Consider the following 13,590-nt stretch of genomic DNA (forward strand, 5'->3'; position numbering starts at 1 on the left):
CCTGTGGCTCCATGCTTATGCTTATGCAGAAACATCCTTGTAAAGATCCTAGAGTATTCACTTCCTTTGAAGTGCAAGTCTTGAATCTGACCTAAAGCACTAGCAATTTTGATCTACTTTCTGTCCTCTGGCTTCACAGTAGCATTTGTTCCTATTTTAGTAGTTTGCTGAAATGCTGAATCACTTATGGCAGTCCCATTAATTCTTGGTCACAGTAAATTCTTATTTGTACAGTCTTCTGAATTATTCCAAATCTTTCTGTTCCAGGACTCCCGCAGTGAAGGCAGACATTCATGATACAAGTATAGATCAGCTACCACAAAAGCCATCTGGGCAGCCTGCAGAGTAAGTATTAAAACAAACCTTCCCCATCAGGTGTTGCAGGTTTATATTCTGTACCTTATAAACAAAATAAAACTCTGTTCTTCCTTCCTTGTATTAAAATACCCCGGTAGCTTTCAGTCTGGAATGTATGTCACTTGTGAGCCACAATATTAAATCCTTGTTTAATCTAGTAGAACAAGATTGATCATAATAACATAATCAAAGCACATGCCACAGTGGTAAATGTGACAGAAATAAATGTTAATCTATAAGAATATTTTCATTTTCAGTTGAAACCAGCTGGTTTCAGAATACTTGATTTAGGAGTAAATGCGTGGAAATAGTTGCATATTTGTGGCTTGTTTGTAACTTGTTTTAGGGCTGGTAAAAGCTACCAGATTAGCAGCCCTACAGGTCAAAATCCGATACCCACAGAATGGATACAGTAGTGCAAGCTTTCCCTGGGCAGCCGGTTTTCTTCAGTTTGTTGCTTTGCTTCTTTCTAGAGATGAGTATTAGACTGCCATCCAGGGGCCAATTTGTGATGGATTTTGTCAGGGGGACTGTTTCCCCTGGAGATTGACTACCTCTTTTTAAAAATCTATGCTCAGTTCTTTAGTGGAAAGGTTTGATAGCTGTCAGTTTCCTGGTAGTGATTGAGTCTTAAAGGAAGACACTTAAACTGCACTATTAAAGAGCAGTACTGATCTTTAAAAATAGATCTACTTAAGCAGACACCGTCAAGTTGAAAATCATATTTCTGTCTGAAAACTTTGGGGCCTGATTAACTGCTGCTATTATTCCAGATTTAAATCAGCATAAGGGGTTGTGTTCACTTGCAAGTTAGCCTGAGGGATAGCTCCAGGTGTTCGTATTACCTCAAACCCTTTATGCACACCCACAGAAACACCCTCCCACCCACCTGTCACTCATGTGATCATAGACTATCAGGATTGGAAGGGACCTCAGGAGGGCATCTAGTCCAACCCCCTGCTCAAAGCAGGACCAATCCCCAACTAAATCATCCCAGCAGGGCTTTGTGAAGCCTGACCTGAAAAATCTCTAAGGAAGGAGATTCCACCACCTCCCTAGGTAACCCATTCCAGAGCTTCACCACCCTTCTAGTCAAAAAGTTTATCCTAATATCCAACCTAAACCTCCCGCATTGCAACGTGAGACCATTACTCCTTGTTCTGTCATCTGGTACCACTGAGAACAGTCTAGATTCATCCTCTTTGGAACCCCTTTCAGGTAGTTGAAAGCAGCTATCCAATCCCTCCTCCTCCTTCTCTTCTGCAGACTAAATAATCCCAGTTCCCTCGGCCTCTCCTCATCAATTATGTGCTCTAGTCCCTAATCATTTTTGTTGCCCTCCGCAGGACTCTTTTTCTAGTTTCTTCACATTCTGCTTATAGTGTGGGGCCCAAAACTGGACACAGTACCCCAGGTGAGGCCTCACCAATGCAGAATAGAGGGGAACGATCATGTCCCTCGATCTGCTGGCAATGCTCCTACTAATACAGCCCAAAATGCCATTAGTCTTCTTGGCAACAAGGGCGGACTGTTGACTCGTATCCAGCTTCTCATCCACTGTAACCCTTAGGTCCTTTTTTGCAGAACTGCTGCCTCGCTGCTTGGTCCTTAGTCTGTAGCAGTGCATGGGATTCTTCCATCATAAGTGCAGGACTTTGCACGTGTCCTTGTTGAACCTCATCGGATTTCTTTTGGCCCAATTCTCTAATTTTGTCTAGGTCCCTCTGTATCCTATCCCTACCCTCCAGTGGATCTCACTCCTCCCAGTTTAGTGTCATCTGCAAACTTGCTGAGGGTGCAGTACACGCCATTCTCCTGATCGTTAATGAAGATATTGAACAAAACCAGTCCCAGGACCGACCCTTGGGTCACTCCACTTGATACCGGCTGCCAACTAGACGTCGAGCCATTGATGATTACCTGTTGAGCCCGACGATCTAGCCAGCTTTCTCTCACCCTCATAGTCCAATCATCCAGCCCATTCTACTTTAACTTGCTGGCAAGAGTGCTGTGGGAGATCGTATCAAAAGCTTTGCTAAAGTCAAAGAGGAACATGTCCACTGTTTTCCCCTCATCCACAGACCCAGTTATCTTCTCATAGAAGGCAATTAGGTTAGTCAGGCATGACTTACCCTTGGTGAATCTATGCTGACTGTTCCTGATCACTTTTCTCTCCTCGAAGTGCTTCAAAATGGATTCCTTGAGGACCTGCTCCATGATTTTTCCAGGGACTGAGGTGAGGCTGACCAGCCTGTAGTTCCCCAGATCATTCTCCTTCCCTTTTTTAAAGATGGGCACTACCTTAGGCTTTTTCCAGTCATCTGGGACCTTGCCCGATTGCCATGAGTTTTCAAAGATAATGGTCAATGGCTCTGCAATCACATCTGCCAACTCCTTTGGCACCCTTGGATGCAGTGCATCCGGCCCCATGGACTTGTGCTCGTCCAGCTTTTCTAAACAGTCCCAAACCACTTACTTTCTCCACAGAGGGCCGGTCACCTCCTCCCCATACTGTGCTGCACACTGCAGTAGTCTGGGACTTGACCTTGTTCGTGAAGACAGAGGTGAAAAAAGCATCAAGTATATTAGCTTTTTCCACATTCTCTGTCACTAGGTTGCCTCCCCCATTCAGTAAGGGGCCCGCACTTTCCCTGACCACCTTCTTGTTGCTAACGTACCTGAAGAAACCCTTCTTGTTACTCTTAACATCCCTTGCTAACAGCAACTCCAAGTGTGATTTGGCCTTCCTGATTTCATTCCTGCATGCCTGGGCAATATTTTTATACTCCTCCTTGGTCATTTGTCCAGTTTTCCACATCTTGTAAGCTGCTTTTTTGAGTTTGAGATCAGCAAGGATTTCACTGTTAAGCCAAGCTGGTCTCCTGCCATATTTACTATTCTTCCTACACATCGGGATGGTTTGTTCCTGCTGCCTCAATAGGGATTCTTGAAAATACAGCCAGCTCTCCTGGACTCCTTTCCCCCTCACGTTATTCTCCCAGGGGATCCTGCCCATCAGTTTCCTGAGGGAGTCAAAGTCTGCTTTTCTGAAGTCCAGGGTCCATATTCTGCTGCTCTCCTTTCTTCCTTGTGTTAGGATCCTGAATTTGACCATCTCACGGTCACTGCCTCCCAGGTTCCCATCCACTTTTTCTTCCCCTGCCAATTCATCCCTGTTTGTGAGAAGCTCTGCCCCGAGTTGGTTCCTCTAGCACTTGCACCGGGAAATTGTCCCCTACGCTTTAGAAAAACTTCCTGAATTTTCTGTGCACCGCTGTATTGCTCTCCCAGCAGATATCGGGGTGATTGAAGTCCCCCATGAGAACCAGGGCCTGTGATCTAGTAACTTCTGTTAGTTGCCTGAAGAAAGCCACGTCCGCCTCGTTGTCCTCGTCTGGTGGTCTGTAGCAGACTCCCACCACGACATCAGCCTCATTGCTCACACTTAATCCAGAGACTCTCAGGTTTTTCTGCAGTTTCATACTGGAGCTCTGAGCAGTCATACTGCTCTCTTGCATACAATGCAACTCCCCCACGTTTTCTGCCCTGCCTGAGCCTTCCTGAACAGTTTATATCCATCCATGACAGTACTGCAGTCATGTGAGTTATCCCACCAAGTCTCTGTTATTTCAATCACATCATAATTCCTTAACTGTGCCAGGACTTCCAGTTCTCTCTGCTTGTTTCCCAGGCATCCTGCTTTCTCAGTATGAGGCAGGAGTCCTCCCCCCTTGCGCTGTCCTGCTTGTGCTTCCTCCTGGTATCCCACTTCCCCGCTTACCTCAGGGCTTTGGTCTCCTTCCCCCGGTGAACCTAGTTTAAAGCCCTCCTCACTAGGTTAGCCAGCCTGCAAGCGAAGATGCTCTTCCCTCTCTTTGTTAGGTGGAGCCTCTCTCTGCCTAGCACTCCTCCTTCTCGGAACACCATCCCATGGTCAGAGAATCCAAAGCCGCCTCTCTGACACCACCTGCGTAGCCATTCGTTGACTTCCACGATTCAATGGTCTCTACCCGGGCCTTTTCCTTCCGCAGGGAGGATGGATGAGAACACCACTTGCGCCTCAAAGTCCTTTATCCTTCTTCCCAGAGCCACGTAGTCTGCAGTGATCTGCTCAAGGTCATTCTTGGCAGTATCATTGGTGCCCACATGGAGAAGCAGGAAGGGGTAGCGATCCGAGGGCTTGATGAGTCTTGTTTCTCCATTACATCGTGAATTCTAGTTCCTGGCAAGCAGCACACTTCTTGGTTTTCCCAGTTAGGACGGCAGATAGATGACTCAGTCCCCCTTAGGAGGGAGTTCCCGACCACCAGCACCCGCCGCCTCCTCTTGGGAGTGGTGGTCGTGGAACCCCCATCCTTAGGACAGTGCATCTCATGTCTTCCATGATGATCTGTGTGTGGTGTAAGTAGTAAAACAAGTTAGCTGTCATGACTTGGGGTAATGGGACAGACCTTGAGCTTCCCTCAAGAACCACTAACTCCACCTATCTATAATGTGGCCACAGGCCAGTGTCATAGCACGACAGTTGAGAGTCTAGGATTGCCAGGTGTCTGGTTTTCGACTGGAATGCCTGGTCAAAAAGGGACTCTTAACGGCCTGGTCAACACTGCTGACTAGAGCCACCAAAGTCCTGTTGGCGGCGCAGGCAGGCTAACTGGATCCGTGTGACTTCCGGGAGGCTGCTGGCATCTCCTCCTGGGTCCTAGGTGGAGGGACAGCCATGGGGGGGTTCTGAGTGGTGCTCCTTCCTGCAGTGCCAGCTCAGCAGCTCTCATTGGCCAGGAACCACGGCCAATGGGAGCTGAGGGGGCAGCGCATGTGGGCAACACGCAGAGCCATGGTCGCGCTTCCACCTAGGAGCTGGAGGGAGATGTCGCTGCTTCCCGGGAACCGCCTGAGGTAAGCGCCACCCAGAGCCCACACCCACTCCTGCGCCCCAATCCTGCGCCCCAGCCCTGAGACCCCTCCTGCACCCCAAATCCTGACCCCACTCCGGAGCCTGCACCCCCAGCCAGGAGTCCCTCTCCTACACTCCAAATCCCTCATCCCTGGCTCCACCCAAGAGCCACACCCCCAGGCAGAGCCCTCACCCCACCCTGCGCCCAACCCTGGAGCTTCTCCAGCACCCCAAACCCCTCATCTCTGTCCTCACCACAGAACCTGCAGCCGGAGCCCTCACCCCCTCTTGCACTCCAGCCCCCAACCTGGTGAAAATGAGCGAGGATGGGAGAGAGCAAGCGACAGACTGATGTCAGGGGGATGGAGTGAGCAGGGGCAAGGCCTCGGAGACAAGGGGGGCAGGGCAAGAGTGTTTGGTTTTCTGCAAATAGAAAGTGGGCAACCCTGTGAGGGTCATTAGTCCTCCAATACCTGCCCACAATCCTTTGTGGCTACTACCATATGGCCTTCTCTTGCTATCTATTTCCTGTTTCCTGACCAGAAGTCCTATGCCACTACATCTAGGCTTGCTGAGCCTTCGTTCTCCACAGTCACACTCAGCTGCCAGTACCAGCAACTGCACTGATCCATCTTTGGCATAAAGCTCAATTTTTTTTAGAATGGCCTCCGGGAAGACATTATCTCAATGTACTGCCAGTTGCTTGGATGGAGCTTCTCACACAACTCTGGGAGCGTGGCCCACTCTTAGTGGTCTCATGGCTGCTTGGTGATGTAGTCTCATCACTTAGTGCTTAAGGGCCTGATCCTATTTTCCAGCTCTGCATGTAGCTTTTTGCTCTCCTTAAGAACGCATGCCATCACTTCTGCACGGTGACAAGCTGCTGCCCCTGCCCCTGCCCCCAGCCCACATGCCCTGTTTCTTTCTTCTGCCAAAACGAGAGTTGTGCTAGTACCAACGCCTGCTATAGATAGTTTGTGTTTTCTGAGTTGGATCCGTGCCCTGCTTCCAAGTTGAAATGAAGGGAATGGACAGAAATGTTGAGTGCTCCAAGCCAGAACTGATTTACTTTAATGAGTTGTCAGGTTCATACCATTTCTGCCCAGGATAGGTTCTGTCTCCAGACACCAAAAACATAGAGTTGCATGGTGGTGCTATGAACCATGGGATGTATCCCAGGAAGTCTTAGTGCTACACACAAGTGAGTAAAGTGCGAGTGTGGATAAAGGTCACGATAGCCTTTCTGCTTCCCCAAGCTTGGCTGCTGTTCTCTAGTGAAGCCACTCTTCTTTGTGAAATGCAGGCACGAAGGAAATAACTTGAGGGTGGATCACACAAGTTAATTCTGTAGTGTGAATGCATGCTAAGTGTTACAACAGCATAAAGCTGAAATTATTCAATGATGAATCTGGCTCCTTGTACCTACTGTAGTCACAGGTAACACTAAGATTTCTATACTGAAATAATCGAAAAACTGGTTGTTTTTTTTCCTTTTCCAGCTTGTATTCTTTGTGCACGGATTCATAGGCTATGTTTACACTGGCAATTGAACGACAAAAGTGTTGTCTTTCAGAGGTGTTAACACCCCCTCCTCCCCCTGCCCCCCCAAAAAAGTCAGAAATTTTGCCGTGACAAGTGCCGATGTGAACAGCACACAGTCGCTAGGAGCGCTCTCCTGCCAACAACGCAAATTCCACTCATTGGGGGTGGAAGTTTTTTGTCAGCAAGAGAGCTGACAAACAGCGGCTACGCTGTGAGACTTTTAGCCGCACGGCTTGTAATGTAAACAAGCCCATAGATGTCAAGACCAGAAGAAACCACTGTGTGACCTCCTGTATAATACAGGCCATAGAATGCCTCCAAAATAAGTCCTAGAGCAGATCTTAAAAAAAAAAAAAAAAGTCCAATCTTGATTTAAAAATTCTCAATGGAGAATCTACCATGACCCCTGCTAAATTGTTCCAGTTGTTACTTAATCTCATTGTTAAAAATGTACGCCTTATTTCCAGTCTGAATTTGTCTACCTTCAGTTTCCAGACATTGGCTTGTGTTAAACCTTTCTCTCCTAGATTGAAGATCCCATTATTGAGTATTTATTTCTCATGTGGATACTTATAGACTGTAATCAAGTCACTTCTTAACCTTGCCTTTGAGCTCCTCGAGTCTGTCAATATAACGCATTGTGAAGTTCTGGGGCGCAATCAAGCTTTTGTCTAGTTAGGGCTGTGTGGTTTGTGATTTATGGATTACATACATTTTATCATGACATTATTGACCATTGAGTTATTAGTTTTGCAATATAACTTTCAAGGCATATTTTATACAGAGATGATTACAGTAATGTGCAGGGTGTGAATACTGAGGTGCTTTTGGTCACAGGCATACAGGTTCACTGTTCTCTTGCACAGTCAGTTTCTCCCTTTCTGAAAGGATCCTTATAAACAGCTACTGGAGAACTGAAAAACTCGTATAAACATATTTGGAATAAGAGGATTATTTAAAGTGTGCTCTGTTAGAAACTAGAAGTTTTTATATTTAATCAAGGTAAAAATATTCAAGTTGACATTGTCTCTGTGAAAAACAAACAACTCCAACTGCTTAGATGGCTTAGCCATAGAAAAAAAACAGGAATTGCCTTCTGTGGGGTGGTTTATTGCCAAGCATTATATTTGATTTTTTTCCCTTTTCCCCAAGGCAAATGGCAGTTCTTACAGAGCCACAGTCAGTGCAGAACACAGCAAATGAGCAAGAAAATACAGGTATGTCACATCTTCCAAAAATGCAGTTTCTTGGCAGTCTTTGGTGTTGAACTATGTAGTCACTTTCATGTTTGACCGCTTTAAAGAACTCTCAGTAGCCACTGTATTGTTTTCTGCTAGTTTTGGAGGGAGTTATGTTCCAGTCACAGTAATATGAATTGCATGTGTGGTTGTAGTTGCAGAAACTTGCAACTTTGATTTTTATGTTCTCGTGTTGTGGTGTAATCTGGCTTTCACTTTCTAAATGGATGTAAAATCCATGCTGAGGACCTCAGTTCTTGATTAGGAAATGAGAGCTCCAGACTTTAGAAAGTCCCGTTCCAGAGTTTAGAATGCCCATATACAGAGAACAGAATTAAAATTGTGGTGGTAAAGTTGTTGTCGCATTAACTGCAGTGTTCTTTCTGTTCATCGTCACCAGAAATTGATATTCCTGTAATAGCTCCCCTAGAGTATGGTTCACAGAGAGACCTGTCTTTGTTTTCCCATTTTATAATTCCCATTGCCACTGGTGATGGCAGACCGTTCAGAAGGTAGTCCATTATTGTGGAACTTGAACAAGTCACTTAATATCATTAGCAGAATTGTTCTGGCTGAGTCCACATGCCCACACGTGGACATGGATTCTGCTGAAACTGTGCAGCTGATTACTATAGTGTATGCTGTTCTCCATGCCGAGTTAGATGTTAAATTGCCTTACAGATTTTCTACAGGTTGTATTAACCTCTGAAGCAACCAGGAGTTGATTTGCATGAAAAGGATCTCAAAACTAGGGAGTAACCCAGGCACACTGATAAGGGAGACACCTCCTACTAAGAATGATACTTAAGTTTTGATGGCTTCTTAGAAATAATCATCCATTGTTCAAATCAGGGACAAATTCTTTTCATCATTAGGTATCTCTTTGTTTGGTGGTGGGAGGTACAATAAAGCTTCATTCTGCCCAGGTGTATCTTCATATTGGTCGGTCGGTCTGTCTGTCTGTCTTCCAGGATCCAAAGCACCTGAGGAGGAGGAAGGCACTTTCAGCTCCCCACTCATGTGTTGGCTGCAGCAAGAACAGAAGAGGAAAGAAAGCCTTGGTGAGAAGAAGCCAAAGAAAGGACTAGTGTTTGAGATCTCAAGTGATGATGGGTTTCAGATCTGTGCAGAAAGTATTGAAGGTGAGGACAATGATTTCTGATTGCAGCTTTCTCTGAGCTTTGTTCCCAGAGGTTAAAAACAAAAGATGCTTTTTGAGAAATTGTGCTCTCTCTATCAGGCTTATTCAGAATAGACTTATCTTCTCTTAGACATAAAGCTTTGGAACAAAATCCTATGCCAGAGTGCGTGGTTTGTGTTAAATGTCTGCACTGGCCGACTTTGTTTTGAATCCACTGCCCAACAGTGTTGTTGGTATATAAAGGAATGCTGGGACAAAACAGATAATGAACACAGACCAAGCATTAGGTCATCTAAATTTCATTTCAAATGTAATTGCTAAAGCAACTTATTTGCCTGTGCACCAATAAGTTTTTTTGGAGAGGGTGAAAACTGTATAACTACAGGAGAAATGATGAGTTTATGGCACTTCTCTTTATATTGGCCACATGGCTTAGTGGCACTCTGCCACATAAGTGTTTTGCTAGATACTGATAGGTGCTGTGTGCATACGCATACATGCACACCCTCTGGACTTGGTTCCATTACTGCAGACCTTGCTGAATGAGAAGACAATCAAGAGACTTACTGAGCAGCTGTTTCAGTTACTCCTGATTTCCGATAGATGCAAAGCTTCTTTTATTGTTTTGTCTTCTTTTTCCTAATCCCAGATGCCTGGAAATCACTGACTGATAAAGTTCAAGAAGCTCGTTCCAATGCCCGTCTGAAGCAGCTATCATTTGCAGGTAATACCAAGCACTGAGGTGGTTTCCTTTTTGCCAACAAGTGTATTTTAAGAGCAGATAAACCAATGTCATGAGGAAATTGTCAAACAAGACTAGAGTCTTCAGAAGAAAAAGGTCAATTGCTTGTAGACAGCTCACTTCTTTAAAGGAGAAACATTTTCGGCAGTAAATATTTTGATTTAAGCAGGGCAAAACTCCTCAAGGTTTGCATAAATCCAAAGCTCCAATATTGCAGCAACAGTAACTTTTATATGAGAATGACCCAGCCAGTGATTTTCTCTCTTATTACCTGATGCGTTACTTTGTCAGGGTTTGTGTTTGATCACTGAGCAAGCTGCATTTCCTGTGAAATGTTGGGCTTTTATTCTACAAAGGTTAGGCAATCTTGCTACTTTTTCAAATAAGAAAATTATGCAATTTCTCTTAAGGTATGGTGGCTGGCCACCTGAACCTATTTGACCTTTTTATTCTGTGTTAGTGGCACAAATATCACTAGTTTAGATGTGTCCTGGTGTTCTGGCTTGAAGTTAACAACATGGTATGAACAGAAATCTCCTCGCTTCAGGTCAGACTGCCTACAATGGCATGTAGCCGATCTAGCTACGAAGCTAGCGTCAAATACCTCCGACGGCCAGTGATGGGACACTAGAGGGGGAGGGCTCTGAGTTACTCCAGAGAATTCTTTCCAGGTGACTGGCGGGTGGGTCTTGCCCACATGCTCAGGGTCTATATGATCCACATATTTAGGATCAGGAAGGAATTTCCCCCGGGTCAGATTGGCAGAGATCCTGGGGGGTTTTCACCTTCCTCTGCAGCATGGAGCACTGGTCACTTGGAGGTTTAAACTAGTGTAAATGTCGGATTTTCTGTAACTTGAAGTCTTTAAACCATGATTTGAGGGCTTCAGTAACTCAGCCAGAAGTTAGGGGTCTATTATAGGAGTGGTGAGTGAGGGTCTGTGGCCTGTGTGTGCAGGAGGTCAGACTAGATTATCAGAATAGGCCCATCTGACCTTAAAGTCTATGAAGCACTAATGTGACTGCATAGCATACAAGTGGAATGCCCAGAGTTACCCTATAAGCTCCAGTGTGGGGTTTTTATTAGTTAGGCATAGTTTATACACCTGCTATAGGAGTTCGCATTCTGCTCAACTTAATCACTATCTAAACGCCACTGTCCTAGATGGGATCTGGCAGGAGCTTCCACTTGTTTCTAATGGGCCGGTTTATCTTTCGGGCTGCCGGTCTTCTCTGACTTATGGTTTCTTACCCTTTCCTTTTGTCCTTGTTCTAGGTGTGAATGGTTTGAGGATGCTGGGGATTCTCCATGATGCTGTTGTGTTCCTGATTGAGCAGCTTTATGGAGCAAAGCATTGCCACAATTACAAATTTAGATTCCACAGACCAGAGGAGACCAATGAACCCCCGCTGAATCCACATGGCTCTGCTCGGGCTGAAGTCCACCTCAGGTAAGTGTGAGCTTTCTGATCGGTGGGACTTGACCAGTCTACTAACCAGAATAAGAGACTTTCCCTGGCAAGTGAGGGGGCATAAACTGTAAACTTGTACAAAATTTAAGCTTTAAACTAAAAACAAGATTATAAGTTAAATGTTATCTTCCAAATGTAAACTGATGGCCTGTATATTCCTGAGCCTGCATGCAGCTCTAGTACTTCTGTTGCTCTTAGCTTTGCCAAGCAGTAGGAAATGGAAATTAATAAGACCGCTCATTTTACCACTTCCATTCACAATCCTAAAGATTATGTTTATGTGATGTTGCTGCCTTACAGAGCTTTGATCAGCACCTGAAGTGAGCATGAATCACTGAGAAGGAAATGAAAGTTAGGCCAGAGAAGTGATAGAGTAGCAGACGCACATAGCCCTTGCAGCAGCCAAGATATTGTTGAAAACTAACTTTGCCAGTAATGCACATGTTCTTTGCTTTCCAGGAAGTCAGCATTTGATATGTTCAATTTCCTGGCTTCTAAACATCGACAGCCACCAGAATACAACCCCAATGATGAGGAAGAGGAGGAAGTGCAGCTGAAGTCTGCTAGGTATGCAACTGGATTTTTGTCTCCAACAAGGAAAAGGGGAGGATACTAAGAAGAAAAGCCAAATATTTTGGTCTTGTCTATTGCACCTGGAGGTGTAGTGTTACAACTTGAAATGTACAAAACACTAGAAAATAGATTGTAGAGGACAATCCTGCATTAGCAGGGGAGCTGGCTACTGAACGTGGCCAGCCCCTCTCTAATCTGTTTTCATGCTACTGCAGGATGTTCTGATCAGAATTCTGGGAGGATAAGGCAGAAAAGTTTACTTACATTAAATGTGCAGAAGAGGAGAGCTGGTTAGCAGTAAGGAGTTTGTCTGAGATCTGAGGTTGAATTAAGAACAGCTTTATAATATAAGATTTATAGAAAAATACACTGTATTAATCTTGGTTGCTTTCTCAGTGGGCATTGGGCTGCAGTGTCACAGTGACTAAATGTAAATATTTGTGAAACTATACCGAGTAATGCGTGGCATGGGCTCTCGAATAAAGGTGATCACTTAGCAGTGTCTCTTTGTTCTAGGAGGGCAACTAGTATGGATCTGCCAATGCCCATGCGATTCCGACACTTGAAGAAGACCTCCAAGGAGGCAGTTGGTGTCTACAGGTATGGTTTTACTCTGGTGCTTTAACTCTGTCTAGGGCAGAAGGAGATTAAAAATTGAAAACCCTTTCTAAAGTCCGCCTGGAATGTTGAAGGGAAAGAGTTCTCTCTCTCTCTCCTTTCATCTCTTCCCTTTCCTTGTTTTCAGATCAAATCTTTAAAAAGCTGATCCTCAGTACAAACCACTTATTCCTGCCAGCTCACCTTGGTGATAGCTCAGCCATTTGTTTTTGGGGTGGGAAGGGAAGCTAAAAATGCGTAGGTTACTTGCATATGATAAAAACACAGTGAGGAGAGTCAAACCCTTCGTCCTTTTGATGAAGAGTTAGCCTGTATGCTAAGGTTTTCTGATCTTCAGTTGATACAATGTGGTCCAGTTGCATTGGTTGATATATTCTCTTACCTTGTTTCTTTTTACTAGGTCTCCCATCCATGGCCGGGGCCTATTCTGCAAAAGGAACATTGATGCAGGTGAGATGGTGATTGAATATTCAGGCAATGTCATTCGCTCCATCCTCACTGACAAACGAGAGAAGTACTATGACAGCAAGGTGAGTTCTGTGGCTTTCATCAGCATTTGTAAAAGGCACAATTAAACCCATCCACAGCACTTTTCTCTGGTTGGCGAGCTGAAGGGAGCATTCCCAAGAGCAAACTGATGATTGTCTTTCACAGGGGTTATGAACTGAAACCCTGTGTAACTATGGAAAAAATATATGCCCTAATGTGTGGAGTCTTATAAAATATTAGCACTTACATAGTACTCCTAATCTTCAGTGTACTGTACAAACAGCTGATCCTCACAACCTTCTGTGGGGTAAGGAGTATAGCTGGGGAAACAAAGGCAGAGGAGCTAAGCTGTTTGCCCCAGTTCAGAGAGGGGATTGGTGTCGGAGCCAAGATGAGAACAGAAGAGTTTCTGGCTGCCATTCCTGTGCTCAAACCACTAGATAATTCATCTGACAGCGTAAATTGTAGAGGCCAAACAGATTTTACATTCTGATGTGTGTTTGCTTTGGAGAAGGCCTCAGT

The 13,590-nt window shown here is 45.0% G+C and overlaps 1 protein-coding gene across 4 annotated transcripts in view; it reads left to right on the top strand.

The window, feature by feature from the left end:
- The window catches only part of KMT2A (lysine methyltransferase 2A), a 58,467-nt gene that overhangs the window by 38,870 nt on the left and 6,007 nt on the right, over positions 1-13,590 (top strand). For 3 of the 4 annotated variants that reach the window (XM_032777133.2, XM_032777134.2, XM_032777135.2), the window contains exons 27-34: positions 268-345; positions 7,949-8,013; positions 9,006-9,176; positions 9,825-9,899; positions 11,193-11,367; positions 11,848-11,955; positions 12,478-12,561; positions 12,980-13,109. In XM_032777133.2, the coding sequence (XP_032633024.2) occupies positions 268-345; positions 7,949-8,013; positions 9,006-9,176; positions 9,825-9,899; positions 11,193-11,367; positions 11,848-11,955; positions 12,478-12,561; positions 12,980-13,109 (886 nt within the window). The remainder of the gene's footprint in view (positions 1-267; positions 346-7,948; positions 8,014-9,005; positions 9,177-9,824; positions 9,900-11,192; positions 11,368-11,847; positions 11,956-12,477; positions 12,562-12,979; positions 13,110-13,590) is intronic. The other variant, XM_032777136.2, reaches the window with a different exon arrangement.

The sequence above is a fragment of the Chelonoidis abingdonii genome, chromosome 18 (assembly GCF_003597395.2).
Source record: "Chelonoidis abingdonii isolate Lonesome George chromosome 18, CheloAbing_2.0, whole genome shotgun sequence".
NCBI classification, from domain to species: Eukaryota; Metazoa; Chordata; order Testudines; family Testudinidae; genus Chelonoidis; species Chelonoidis abingdonii.